A 15,120-nucleotide genomic window follows, 5' to 3' on the forward strand; every position below is an offset into this window, starting at 1 on the left:
GCTGACTCCACCCCAGCACTGTCTAAAAGCCTATCTAGATGAAGCGTGACATCCGCAACCTTCGCACCAGGCAGGCTAGTCACCATGCGGTCATCACGCCTCTCACAAACCCAACTCTCTACATTTCTAATGATTAAATCACCCACTACAAGGAGCCCCCCACCTTCCCGAGGGGTATCCTCAGTGCGAGAGGATAGCTGATCACCAGTTAAGGAAGGGATCCCATCTAAAGGAGCATCTTCCCCCACCTCAGACTGGCACCCTCCGTCCCCAAGACCTTCATTCTCCATGACATCTGAAGAGATGTCACCTTGGGAGTGGGACCCGGCTGTTAAGTCCCTGAAAGCCTCGTCTGTCACCCTCTCTGCCTCTTTCAGCTTCTCCAGGTCTGCCACCTTGGCTTCAAGAGACCGCACACGTTCCTTGAGTGCCAGGAGCTCATTGCAGCGAGGGCACACCCACGACTTCTGTCCTAGTGGCAGATAGTCATACATGTGACACTCAGTGCAAAACATTGGAAAGCCCCCTCCCCCTGCTGGCTTTCTGCCTTCATATCTGATTTGTTTAGATATTTAAATATTAAGCTTTTAGTCAGTGCCCCCTGGAGCTATCTGCATGTACTATCTGTCAAATATGTCCTTATTAATTTAAAAAACAAAAAAATTAAATTAAAATTGCTGGTTCCAGAGACTGAACTAAAGCCCCACCTCTCAGGACAAAAGCCCCACCTCTTAGGACAAAGAGGAACAAGAGATGAACTCTGTTAACCCCTGTTAAGCCCCACCTTTCAGATTCAGCAGCTTTAGCTCACAGGAGCCTTACAAGGAGAAAAAGAGATAACCCCTGTTAAAATACACTGTTTTAAAAGCTGTGGCTTTGAGAAAAGCCCTCCAAAATGAACACCAGCAGGTCACTCTGCTCTTCCTGGCCAAGTCTCCTTCCTGGCCAAGACATGCACACTTCTAGTGTATATTTCATTTTGAGTACTTGTCATATTACATTCAGTGCCAATTTAGATGAATTACAACTGAAACCCCACATTTATCTAGGTACCACCCATCAGTTTCATTTGCAAAGAGAACACATATTGGTTCTTTCTTCCAAGTATAGGGCTGAATGCTACCAATCGTATCCATGCAAAGGAGGGATTTTGACCAACTCCTCCCTTCTGCAGCAGACCTAACTCCCCTCATGCTGTTCCTCAACAGCAGCTCATGAGAAATTTTGGGCTGCAGCTGAAAAAAGGGAGAAAAATTAGTTCGGGAGACAGGATCCAAAACATGGTTAACGATTGTCTGGATGGCATATAGAAACCAGGAATATATTTACCTGCACTACTCTTTCAAACATGTGAGCCAAAGGAAGGTATGACACGGTGCAATCAGAGGTTTGGCAAGGAGCAAACTGTACACAAGAGGCATATAGTTAGTACTCTGACATGACAGAATGATGTTGATATAGACTGTATTCTAAAAAACGATCACTCAGTACGTGCACATGGGTGCTTACCTCTAAGGCCTTTAGGTAGGCTGCTGCATCAGCCACAACATTCTCATGTGTTAGCATGGCTCCTTTAGGATTACCTACACAGATATTTGAAAATGAGTATTTGTCTCTTCAGAGCTAGGAATCTCACACCTTTGGTTCATGCCAGCTTGTTCAAGTATTAATCTTCTGTCAACAGGATACTACAGAAGTGCAAAGACTGGCTGAACAGTGCACTGGAGGGAATTGTGAATTTCTACACCCAGGACCTACATTAATGGCTCACTGGCAAATTTCAGAAGGGGTGCAAATACTAATTACTTCTCCTCTGTAAGCTGAATGGTAGCCTAAGCTATTCAGGATAAATAAAAAGAACCCTACTTTAGTAGGAACTACTTATTCTTCATGTCCCAAGGTGAAACTGAGTCAGGATTGGAGGGCTCAGTCAAGGCAATTTGAAGTGATTCCCACCCCCATCTTCATCTGGTAAACCTGGAAAGTAACATTTGAACCAAAGATATACTCCACTGTCTCCTGTGTTCCATTCCATGTGCATATTAAATGTCATCAAATTACTTCTGACTTAAGATGATCCTTTGAATTAATGACCTTCCAAAACATCCTATCATTTCTTGATTAGAGAGAAAAGAATCTGTCTAAGCTGGAAACCCTTGATGGACTTTTTGCTTAAAACAGAAAAAAAATGAACTCATGATTTGTGGATATGATCACTAGGAGAATGGGAAGATGGACATAAAAAAGGAATTATTTGTATTTGATTAGTAATAAGTAAGAACTACTTGAATTTTATTTCCATGTTTGCAACAAGAGAGCAAGTGGTAATTTTTATTTGTGCTCAGAAGAAATTGGAAGCCAGACTTTGTTTTATAGAATGTGTAACTGTATTTTACTGGTACTAGAATAACAGACACCAACAATAAATTTTGAAAATAAGAGATTTAGAACTTAAAAATAAAAAACTAAACATCCTATCATTAACAGCCCTGTTCAGGTCTATGCTGACTAAGGGTTGTGGCTTCCCTGATTGGGTCTTCACCTTTTCCTGCTGCCTTCAACCTTTCCTCATATTGTCTTTTCCAGGGAGTCTTGTCTTCTCTTAAACTGACCAAAGTGAAACAGCCTCAGTTTAGTCATTTTAGTTTCTAGAAAGAGTTTGGTACAGTTGTACCATAGCAGTTCTTTGACAGTGTTTGCATTTGTTCAGATGAATTTCTGCTACTTACCAGTGGTTCCACTGGTGAAACAGACAATGCTCAAGTCTTCTGGTTTGGGAGGCTGAAAGAAGAAATGACATCTAAATGTTGGGGGTTTATTTTGTGATGAACACTCATGGTTTAACTAACATAGAAAAATACTTACAACTGGTCTGCTAAAGTTCTCTTTGCCCAATGCCTGTTTAAAAAAGAAGAATATTTAGCAATGCGGCATGGGTGGAGTAATTGGACAATATGGTACTTTCTTAAGGCCACAAGGTTTCACAAGAAAGAAAGGGTTTGCAATATGTTCAAAAACAACCTTGAGGAAGGATGTTTTAAACAAAAGTTGCACAGATACCCATTTTTCTGTCAGACAAAGTTTTAGGTTCATTAGCAGCCCAATCCAGATCCTGGAGCAGCTGGAGATAGTGCTGCAGTTATGCCACCTCCAGAGGGCTTCCAGGCAATGTGGGGAGGCAGCAAAAAAACAAACAAACTCCAGCTGACATGGGGCTTAACAGAGTTATGCCAAACAAAAGGGTGGCATAAGTCTGTCAACCATCCTGCCAGCATTCTTGGGGCCAAAGCCGGAATGCCCTCAACTACATCAGCCTCCACATTGGGCAGGTGAAGTTGCGGAAGCAGCAGCTGCAAACAGTTTTGATGCCACATTGCTCTATGGTACCCACATGCTTCCCTATTTGCCCTCCTAGTTGGCATAAGCACTACTTATGCCAGCTGGGTGGGCAAATGCATCTGCATGAACTTACCACCTACACCACCATTCTGCCCACCCCCACACCCCAGCCAAATCTGGATTTGGCTGTAAGTCAAATAGGACAAACTTGTCTTCATCACACTTGCAGAGAAGTCCTGCCTTTACAGTTTGGTCTTGTCACTTCAGAGACAGGGTTGACAGAAAGCCTACAGAGAGTTCATGTCCCAAGGCTACAGACTGTCAGTAAATTTTAAGCTCACTCAAGATGAAACTGAGCACTTCACTTGAAGGGTTCCATTCTGAAAGTCCTACAAACCATAGTCAAGTTGTATTCACTGTTTTTACTTTATACACACTTGCAAATTTTAAGAACAGATACAGACTGCTTTGTGTAAAAGTACCCTAGCCAGGATGCCCAGAGCCTTCAGCTAATTCTATTACCCACAGTCATGGGCTAGCTTTATTGGCAAACTAGAAGCTTCAGGATTCTAATGCACAGCCTTTAATCTGATTTTACCCAGCTAATTTTTTTCTAGATATTAAGAGCTTTATGCGAGACAGCTGACCAATTGAAAATGAAAACCTGAATATTATAGGTATCTGGATATCTGAGGAGTTTCAGAATCTCAGCATGTCAGAGTAACAGCACTTTAATAAAAAAAGTGAGAGGAGGTCTAGCTATGAGACACAGAGGTCTACTTTAGCTTGTGAAGCCCTGCACAGCTGTAGTCAGAGGACTAAATACATCTGATGTTCTAAAACTGGCCACAACTCTTCCCAAGTACTAGACATTCTGGAAATAGGATTCTATACCTCAAGTTCTTTTAATGAAAGCAGTTCAACTCCTACTGCAGCTCCCATTTCCTTAATTTTGTTATCAAAGGGATCCATCAAAACAATGGTCTTCAGTCCTGGGGTCTTCCTTTGTTCACAGTTTTCAAGCAGCACCTGGGCCTTGTCAGGCTTGTCACAGATCACAGTAGAGATATCAGCTGTAGAAACAATAAACACATACTTTAAAAGTTCATTCAGTTTCTTCTGGGAATCATCATCTGCAGTACACAACTATAGCTTCAGTTTACTACAACAGATGAAGGGATGAAACCCCATCCAAAATTTGCTTGTTGACTATTCAAATTCTTATCTTTTTAGAGAGATATGATCTCTCTTCAGAGACAGTAGTACTTTGCTCAAGCCTTTAGTTTTCTAAATTAGTGCAAGAGTTTTGTCTAGTATTTAGGTAGGCAAGGCTAAGAGACTAAATGCAATCCTACACAAGTTTATGTGGAAGTCCTAATATGTAAAATGGATCTTACCACCAAGCAAGATAGGACCAGAAGCTAAGTTTTATATTAGTACTGCCAGTTCTAGACTAGGGTTGGAAAGAATAGTAGAACAGAGGGTTTATTTGTCCCTCTTCTTCTGAGGAAGAGTTCTATTGCAACATAAAAATGCTACAACTTAAAATTATTTAAATGACATTACAGAGTCTTACACAGTAACTATGCTAAGATCAAACTAGCCAGATCCTAGTTGGAATCAGCAGCTGACTCTGCCCTTTAACTGAGAATTGAATTGACAGATTATATTTTTAAAAACATATTACACAGATTCATGAAATATTAGTCTTATAGGATAGTAGTCATTTTTGGGACCTAAGGTAATCTCTATTTCCAAAGGCAGTAAACCTTTGAATATATATTCTAGAAAGAAATATCAGAGGGATGATTTTGCCCCTACACCCTATTTGTCAGTCCAGGGCAATTTGGTAGCCACTATTGAAACAGTGCACTTAGGCTGATCATGAGCAAGAGTCAGCAGGGTACCTCTTATACTCCTATTTGCTCACAAGACAAAGACTGCTTAAAGGTAGATCTGGATGAGTTACAAGCAGAGAAGGGTTAAGCACTTTCCTCCAGTGATCACAATCACTGAGTCCCAAAGCAGTTTCTAATTAGAGGAGAGCAATCAAGCTCCTGTTATGTACATTTGATGAATAATTTGGCTCCTATCAGCTCTATTTGCAAGTTCCACCATGCAGGCAGAACACAATTTAATGACAAGTTCAGCTTGTTCAGACCAGTTCAGGAAATGTATTAGAGCTGTGTTATCCTGAGTGACAGAATGTGCTAAACTTCTAAGCTTCTTAGTTTTCCTGTGATATTTAAGATTAACCAATGCAGTAAAAAAGGTAAGTAATTCCACTTCTTTGAAAACATAGTTTTGACCACTGCCTATTCTATTTAGTAGAAAATACTATCCATTTACAAAATTTATATTTTTGCCTTTACATTTTTTTTTGCCATTTTTCTATAAGCTGACTATGAGAATTCTTTGGCAGGCAAGAGTTCCTGGAAAAAGGCAGGATAAAAGTTCACAAAAATTTTATTTGCATTTTTATTAACTAACTGAAGAGAACTCCCAGATTTCAGGGCAAACAAGCATCTTTTCAAATTAGATTAATTCCAGTCTTTTTAGCAAGCAAGGCTCCACTAATAGCATTCTAGGTGATTGACCCAACTGTAGTCTCTCTCTCTCTTTGCAGCAGACAAAGTCACATTAATTGTTAAAGAAGTAAACCAATATTGCTAGCTACAAAGTAAGCACACTGGTTTATCTGGTTGTGGTGGGTTTTCCAGGCTATGTGGCCGTAGTCTGGTAGATCTTGTTCCTAACGTTTCGCCTGCATCCGTGGCTGGCATCTTCAGAGGTGTATCACAGAGAGAAGAGTCTTACACACTGTCTAGAAGGGAATGTTTAGTGGAGTATATATTGTTCATATCCCGGGGGGGGGGGGCATCAGTAAGTGTTTGGGTGGAACTTGCTATGCAAAGATGTGGTTGAGTGCATTGTATTGCGGGTGGGACTATCAGTCCATTTACATTTGTAGTCACATTTGCATTCCCTGCAGCAGCAGCAGTATTGGTAAATGCAAATCCTGTGTCTGGGTGGAGTCCATTGTCCATGAACTTAGCATGTCCTTGGCCTTTAATTCTGGTGTTTTTAAGTACTGGTAGCCAAACTTTTTTAATTCTCAGAGTCTCTTCTTTCTTGTTGAAGTTGTGTTGGTGTTTGTGAATTTCAATGGCCTCCCTGTGCAGTCTGACATAGTAAGCTTCTGAATTGTCCAGAATTTCAGTTTTTTTCAAATACAATATTATGTCCAGTTTTGTTGAGGACATGTTACTGCTACTGCAGATTTTTCAGGATGGTTAAGCCAACAGTATCTTTCGTGCTCCTTAATAAGAGTCTGAATGCTGCATCTTGTGGTTCCTATATAGACCTTTCCACAGCTGCAGGGTATGCGATAGACTTCTGCAGAAGTGAGGGGGTCTCTCTTATCCTTTGCTGAGTGTAGCATCTGCTTTATTTTCCTGATAGGTTTGAAGATGGTCCATAGGTTATGTTTTTCCATCAATTTCCCTATTTGATCTGTGATTCCCTTGATGTATGGTAGAAATATTTTTCCTGTGGTAGGCTGTTTCTTCTCAGTCCTCTGGGCTTCTCTTGGTTTTAAAGCTCTTCTGATTTCTGTTGTGTAACAGCTATTAGCCTGCAGAGCCAAGTCTAGATGATTGATTTCATCAGGGAGGGGGTGAGGTTCACAAATTTGTTTTGCACGATATGTCAGAGTTTTGATTATACCTGTTTTTTGTTGTGGGTGGTGGTTGGAGTTTTTATGTGTGTTGGTTTTCTGTATACTGTGTGGCCCAATTGATGGTTGGATCTATGAAAGATCAAGACATCTAAAGAAGGCAGTTTCCTTCTGGAGAGCAGCAGTGGCGTAGTGGCTTAAGAGCAGTGGCTAAGAGCAGGTGCACTCTGATCTGAGCTCTGGCTCAGCTCTCCTCCCTGCCCTGTGCTCCCTGGGCAGGGATAAGACATCCCATGCCAGGTAGGTGGAAGTGGCTGGGAAGCACTAGGGGGTGGAGGTGGCCAGGGTGAGGGGGCTGGCCAGCCTGATCTGCAGCCAGCCCCTCACAGTCGCAGCCCTGCTGGAGTTCACCCAGGCCTCCTGGTTGCGGACCTAGCCTGCAGGCCCCAGCCTGCAGATTCCCCGCTCTGCCAACTGAGCTGCGGAGGTTTATCTGAGGAATTCAGATTAGCCTGTACACTCCCACACACACCAGCTGGGTGACCTTGGGCTAGTCACAGCTTTACGGAGCTCTCTCAGCCCCACCCACCTCACAGGGTGTTTGTTGTGAGGGGGGAAGGGCAAGGAGATTGAAAGCCCCTTTGAGTCTCCTAACTCTTCTTCTTCTCCTAACTCTTCCTTTGAATCTCCAAACTCTTCTTCTTCTTTTTCAGTTTCCATGGTAAATTGGATGTGTGGGTGTATGGATGCTGTTAAGGTGGTCCAGAAAATTCAGCAGTTCCTCCTCACCATGTAAAAGTGTAATCCACAAATTGGAACCAAGTTGTGGGTTTCCTGGGTGCTGTTTTGAGGGATTTTTTCTCAAAATGTTCCATGCAAAAATTAGCTATCACCGGACTGAGGGGGCTTCCCATGGCTACCCTATCTGTCTGCTCATAGTAATCATTGTCCCACTGGAAGTAGCTGGTTGTTAGGCAGTGTTGAAACAAAGCTGTGATGTCATCTGGAAAAATCCGACAGAAAGTGTGTCTTTCACTGGAACCTTGGTGAACAGTGAGACAACATCGAAACTGATAAGTCTGTCACTAGGGTTGAGATGGAGATTGCTATTTTTTTCGATGAAGTGGGCTGAGTCTAATATAATGCATTGTGTGTCCAATGTGGCTTTGTAACTGTGAAGTCAAGAATTTTAACAGACTTCTTTCTGTGATACAACTCCTGAAGATGCCAGCCACAGATGCAGGTGAAACGTTAGGAACAAGATCTACCAGACCACAGCCACACAGCCCGGAAAACCCACCAGTTGAATCCGGCCGTGAAAGCCTTTGACAATACACTGGTTTATGCTTGCAGGATACTTTCCTGCTTGCCAAAGATACCTTCCTGCCAACAACTAGTCTGTTTTCACAAGACAGCAGGCTGTGAGAAGACTGAATAGGCAAGTACTTATTAGTTTCTGTACAGACCAAAGTCACTGACACATGCCTTACATAAATGACACTGTATGCTGTCTGCTTTCTTGAGAAACCAGCCCAGTGAAAGCAGGTATCAGAGGAAATTTGGGATGCAGACAAGCTGATTGAACATTAGACACAGTAGTCATAGGTCCTCTCCACACCAACCTTTTAAAACATTTTGGGGAAGGAAATACAATGTTTTCTCCATGGAGTTTTTCATTGTCTTCCCCTCATATGTTCCCAACATGTTTTATTTCCAGCCTCAAAACATTTTAAAAGAATCCTCTTTTAAAATGATTTGTTTCACCTGAAACATTTTCAAAATATTTTCATTTGCTGTGCAATCTATTTATTACATTTTTCATGCCTCTGTGCTGTCCCCAGACTTCCTCCTTGGTGCCATTTTATAATTTTGTTGAGCTCACTCCGCTCCCCCCTCACCTGAATATTTTCATCATTTCAGGGTGTTTATAATTTTATTGGAGGGGGGTAAAATCTTTGAAGCATCCATTATATGGGCTATAGAGAATTGTAGCAAGAAGCATAAATTATAGATTCAACAAATAACGAAAAAAGGGGGGGAAACCCCTCAGAGAAGCCAGGAATCATTTCGAGGGGGTGAGTGCAAACAAACATCATGGTAAAGTAGGGGGGACTGAAAATGTTTTACAAACATTTTAGCTGATTTGCGCAGAAAGGGCCATCATGTCATATGAAAGGATTCTCCTTATACAAGATAGTAAACTTGACAGAAGGAAAAAGCTTACCTTTATTAACAATATACACAATTGCCTCTGGTCCTAGTGTATCATAGAGGGGAACAGCAACCATTGAATAAGTGTAGCAGGCAAGCTCAGAGATTATCCACTACATGAAGCAAAAATGGGAAAAGTGACAGAGTACAGTGTTTAAGGTAAGATATGTGTTAAAGTTTTATGTTTCAAAAACTCACAAGACCTTTGCTGCTTGCAGGGTAGCAGCAATCCCTTAAGAACTTCCACTGCAGTGAGCCAGTAAAGACAGGCTGGATGATACTACCAAACCTAACAACTGCATCAGCTAAGCAAACTCAGATGGACTGACAAAATCCCATTAGTATGTGACATACCAAGAATTTCATAGTTCCTGTAGGTAGTCTGAGCAACACTGGTACATGACACTGGTACATGACACAACCTTCTACAGATAATGAAGAGACTGGTACAGTAATCAAAAGGATGTAATTTTTTTCATCAATAGGTAGCCAAATATCCATTCTTTCTGCAAACCAGAACCTTTCTGCCAGATACAGTCCCAATTTAGTCGTTCCTACTTGCCCAAACAAGAGCTTGCAAATTACCTCTGGTCTATTCTGAGCAAAGATGCCAATAAATTGGTCAGGTGAAGGCTTGTGTCCTCTGTGTAGGAGGCCTGAACCCAGATATTCAGCTCTATCCAGAACCTAGAAAAAAGTCCAAAGACAGTCAACAGCCCCTTAAAGACACGGAATCAAGAACAGCTTTGAAAATTCGATGACTAACCTGTTGGTAAGATAGCCATTGGTAAGGTTGTTTGGGCTTTCTGTATCCTAAGCAAGGACCATTTTCTACAAAAGAAAATTCAGATTATGAATATTCCATGAAAATGGATCTATCTTCAGGCAAATTAAAAACTAAATGTGCACTCAAAAAGTCAAAGCAACCCACTATCTTAATAGTAAACAAGGGTCTCTAAATATAAATGGCTGAAGTTCTTTGGACTTTTCTACATTATAAGGCTCGGGCAACTTCATTCAAAGACACATTCATATTCAGGCTATACGGTTTTATATCCAAGCCAGACTGCCTATACCAAAATGTTGACAGCTACGGAGCCTGCTTTGAAGAGAACCTCTAGGGCAGGGGTCTTCAACCTATGGCCCTTTAGATGTTCATGGATTAGATCAGTGGTGGCGAACCTATGGCGCTCCAGATGTTCATGGCCTACAATTCCCATCAGCCCCTGCCAGCATGGCCAATTGGCCATGCTGGCAGGGGCTGATGGGAGTTGTAGTCCATGAACATCTGGAGTGCCATAGGTTCGCCACCACTGGATTAGATGTTCATGGATTATAATTCCCATCAGTCCCTGCCAGCTTGGTCAATTGACAGAGCTGTTGGGAATTACAGTCCATGACCATCTAGAGAGCCATAGGTTGGAGACCCCTGCTCAAGAGTTTTTTTAAAACATTTTTTTTACATTACATTCACATTTATTACCCACCCTTTAGTCTCAGGGTGGGTTACAATAAAACATGCCACATTAAAATCATGACAATAAAAACACAATAAAACCCAATTCTAAAAACCTAGACATAATATAAAATTTCCTCCAACTGCCCACAAGAAAGGGAAGTATATATGGACATCGGGGGGGGGGGGTGTCCTCTCAGTGTGGGGAGTCAGCCAAATGCCCAGGTAAAGATGACAGTCTTCTCCAGGAATTGAAAGTCCAAAGAATAGGTGCCTGGAAAACCTCTGGAGGGAGGGCATTACACAGTGTGGGGACCTCTGTGGAGCAGGTCCCCTGGGCTGCCTCTACCCCTTACCTATATCTATAACTATATATAAACAGCTGTGTATCAGAATTATAGCTATGACAGCTAGCTAGGAAGCATGCCCCAGCCTTATACAAATGACAATCAAGGTTTTTCATTTGACAGAAAAGGCGAAAAGATTCCCTCTCAGAAGGTACATACATTTCTTGTTACGCAGGAAACTCTAGCATGCCAAGACAACCTTTATTTTAGAGCAAAATTGTTCAAGATATCTCCTGTGGCATAATAATTGGTTAAATGCAGTTCATTGGCAATCATTGTAGGCAGATTATATTGATCAGATAAGTATTCAAGCCAAGTATTACAGGGATGCTACTACTGACACAATTGTTCTCAGTACTGTACAACTGGAAGAGTCATGTAATGGCCCTTTCCACACAAACCCTTTAAAACATTTTGATGCAAGGTAAAAATGTTTTCTCTTTGGAGTTTGGCATTGTTTTTACCCCAGAAGTTCTATTTCTAGCCTTAAAACGTTTTAAATGAATCCCCTTTTAAAATGATTCTGAAACATTTTGAAAACATAGTTGCTGTGCAAATCTGTTATGTTTCCCATACTTCTTTGCTTCCCTGAACTTCCTCCTCAGTGCCATTTGCTGACCTCACTCAGTTCCCCCTTGCCTGTTTCTTTGCAACATTTCCGTGTTTTTATTTGGGATAGGACAATATTTTGAAGCATCAAATATACAAGGAGTATAGAATGTAGCACGAGGCTGTGAAGCATTGAAGCATCAATTCAACACAGAACTCCAAAAAGGGGCGGGGAGAACCACATAATGGTGACCAGGAATTGTTTTGAGTGCAGACATACATTATTGTGGGCGGGGGGCAGGGTTGAAAACCTTTTAGAAATGTTTTAGGGGATTTGTGCAGAAAGAGCTCATGTTGCTGCTGAAAGTGCCAGTGAATAAAGCATTGAGATCACATGAATAACACGCAACATGAAGAAGAAGAGGAGGAGGAAGGGGGAAGGAGGAAGGAAGAAGAGTTGGATTTATATATCCCCTTTCTCTCTTGTAAGGAAACTTCTTTCCCTTCCCCACTCACAACAAACACCCTGTGAGGTAGGTGGGGCTGAGAGAGCTCAGAAGAACTGTGACTAGCCCAAGGTCACCCAGCTGGCATGTGTTGGAGTGCACAGGCTAATCTGAATTCCCCAGACAAGCCTCCATAGCAAAAGCAGCAGAGTGGGGAATCAAACCCAGGTTCTCCAGAATACAGTACACCTAATCTGTACAGATTAGAGTACAGATTAGTGTACAATAGATTAACCACTAGAGAACAGATAAAACAAGTACAGTAGATTAACCACTATGCCACTGCTGCTCCCATGTAACCATGCCTTTTGCTTTTAGATTCATGAAGATTTGGCTTTAGGTCAGTCAAGAACACATCCAGTTTCTTACTTACCTGAAACATACCGTCCTCTTTTGAAACATTCATACAGAGTTTTTGCATCTTCATAGTAATATGAAAGCAATTTGCCTTCAGGTATAAGTGCACTCCTTCTAGCTCCTCCCTAGAGTGAAAAGGTATTATTCATGTTAGCAGTGGACATGTGGTTAAAACTTCTCCATATTATATTAAAGTACCAACTGAACACAATATTAATTTACTGCAGGACAAATATAGTTAACTAGAAAGCACATCGGTTAAGAAAGGTACCAAGTATGAAATTAGTAACAAAAAACTTTCCCCCCACCTACTGACATCTTAGAAATACAAAGGTCAAAGAGCTCTTGTTAGTTTTCTGATGTACCCAGTACTTCTGTCTCTGGACTCAATGACTGGAGGTTAAGTGGTGGGAACAGTGGGTGATCTTGTGCTAAGTATAATATATATGATCTGCAAGCAATGCACAGGCCAATAATCAGCACTAACTGCAAATCTTCCAAACTGGGGACATTTCAAAGTCACCACCAATCGCCCAATCTCCATATATAAACAGCCTTTTTATAGTGCATAATGAGTCATCAGATAACCACAGTGACAGCAAAACCAAGCAGATGTACACTTTAGATGAATTATCTAGGCTTGATGCAAACCCAAAAGGAATCCCCAACAGTCTTCCACGTAAGCTACAATGTTTTATATTACAAAAAAGTTCCAAATAAAATATTCGTTTCACATTGTATATATTTTTCATGCCAGCCATTAATCTAGCACATCAATTCCTGACAAGATTCTTACTCACCAATATAACACTTCTGCAACTGCAGGGATTTCTTTATAGAATTTCGCAGTGCAAAACTAGAAGCTTTCCTGTGTTCCATCAGTGAAAATGGTCAAGGGACTGGTCCCATCTCAAATTCACAGCTGGTGTCACAGGAAGACTTCATTTTTAAAATAATATAGCTGTGACTCTTAGGCTTAATAAACAGCATTTTTCTATTACTTCTGTTCAATTCTTTTTTAATGAACTAGTATAATTCATGATAACCAAATTGTACATTCTAAATATGAACAAAAAGTATACAATCACTTTATTTCCCATGTCACAACAAAACACTGTGTAACAGTTACCAGTCTTTGCACTAGTTTACCAACAACATGTTTTATACTGGAATTAAAAGTGATTAGTGAGAACCACTTTATATAGTGTTAGACATGGATTTTTAAGGCTAGATTTTTTTAAAGTAATCACTCAGCCTTAATCTAGACTTACTGTGTAATCTTGAGAAAATCTTGATGTGCCTCTCAGAGTTATTTTGAGATATTTGTTTATTTACTTCATTTGAATCTATTTCAGGGCATTTTGATAGCTATTACAATTTATCTGGAGCAGTGGTGGAGACTTTATATCTTAGGATGGATGGAGCATTTCCCATCAGCCCCTGCCAGCATAGCCAATTGGCCATGCTGGCAGGGGCTGATGGGAATTGTAGTCCATAACATCTGGAGTGCCAAAGGTTCGCCACCACAGATCTAGAGGGACTCTTTCTTAAAGAGCAGCCTCTAGATGCTAATATTCCCACCTACATATCCATTGACGCATACAATATTCCCATTCATTTGCCAGTAACAGTTTATAGAATATATAGCTAGTTTTACCTCTGTGCCAACAGATTGCTTGTTCAAGGGAACAGGTTGTTCAACTGGTTTTGGTTTGCTTATCACCCATAAGAAAACACTTGCTCCAAAAGTAACGAGACCAATCAAAGCTGGAGTTGGGAGTGGTGAAAACAAGATCTGAAGTATCCAAATCATCCTGCTGGACCAATACTGTCAGAAAAATGAGATACGTTAATAAAATGTGATAGACCAACATGTGATAGACCATACCATACATACATCATAATGGTATATGCTTTTACCAAATGCTGTAAGTCTCATAGCTTATACTTTATGCCATATAGTTTGTACCATAGAGTCAAGGTGGACCTACTTGAACTATAACATCATGTCTCTGTAAAATGAAGTGTCAAATGCCATACTTTAGTATTTTAGAGTCTTATATGACTGAACTATACTGCAACAAATAATCTTCATAACCTTGTATGTCCTTAGTATTGTCTCTGTCTCTCAGGAAACAGAGTGGCTTTTTTTGCACAGCACAAATGAAACGTCTTGCAGACATTTTAAAAAGAACCATTTTCACATCTTTTGTTTAGATAGTGCAGAAAAATAAAGTACTGCCAGTGAAAATGGGTCTTTTACCCTCCATTTTCTGCCACTTCAGAGACTCTCCGTGCCACCTGCCATTAGCTGAAAGGTTTCCCAGGGCTGTTTCCTGTGTTTACATTACAACCAACTGCTATTTCAGCCTGTAAAGTACATGAATAAATGTAGGTTTCCCTATCAATGTCACACTCATGTCATTTTTTCCATTTTTGTTTTGTTCCCAGTGATGTGTCTTTCAAGCTATGAAGCCTCACAACTGGCTCTGCCAACAGTTCTCTATTGTAGCTCCCAGAATATGGGGAAGTCACCTTGACACACCCTATGGCACAATTGGTTACATGGCACCATTATTGTTGAAGATTTTTCCATAGAAAATAAAGTTTCTGTCTAGTCAAGTCCAGAAGATGAATGAGAATATATCATAAGCCTGAGCAGCTTAAGCTAGGATAAGT

The 15,120-nt window shown here is 40.9% G+C and overlaps 1 protein-coding gene across 4 annotated transcripts in view; it reads right to left on the minus strand.

Moving 5' to 3' along the window:
* Window positions 1–15,120, minus strand: part of ACSL5 (acyl-CoA synthetase long chain family member 5) — a 58,839-nt gene that overhangs the window by 18,375 nt on the left and 25,344 nt on the right. For all 4 annotated transcript variants that reach the window (XM_048505348.1, XM_048505349.1, XM_048505350.1 and 1 more), the window contains 10 exons: window positions 14,099–14,269; window positions 12,458–12,566; window positions 9,993–10,057; window positions 9,812–9,913; window positions 9,240–9,339; window positions 4,234–4,412; window positions 2,866–2,898; window positions 2,730–2,781; window positions 1,510–1,583; window positions 1,330–1,404 (listed from right to left, as the gene is read on the minus strand). In XM_048505348.1, coding sequence (XP_048361305.1) covers window positions 1,330–1,404; window positions 1,510–1,583; window positions 2,730–2,781; window positions 2,866–2,898; window positions 4,234–4,412; window positions 9,240–9,339; window positions 9,812–9,913; window positions 9,993–10,057; window positions 12,458–12,566; window positions 14,099–14,254 — 945 coding nt within the window. In that variant the 5' untranslated portion in view covers window positions 14,255–14,269. The remainder of the gene's footprint in view (window positions 1–1,329; window positions 1,405–1,509; window positions 1,584–2,729; window positions 2,782–2,865; window positions 2,899–4,233; window positions 4,413–9,239; window positions 9,340–9,811; window positions 9,914–9,992; window positions 10,058–12,457; window positions 12,567–14,098; window positions 14,270–15,120) is intronic.

This window comes from Sphaerodactylus townsendi, linkage group LG08, assembly GCF_021028975.2.
Source record: "Sphaerodactylus townsendi isolate TG3544 linkage group LG08, MPM_Stown_v2.3, whole genome shotgun sequence".
Taxonomy (NCBI): domain Eukaryota; kingdom Metazoa; phylum Chordata; class Lepidosauria; order Squamata; family Sphaerodactylidae; genus Sphaerodactylus; species Sphaerodactylus townsendi.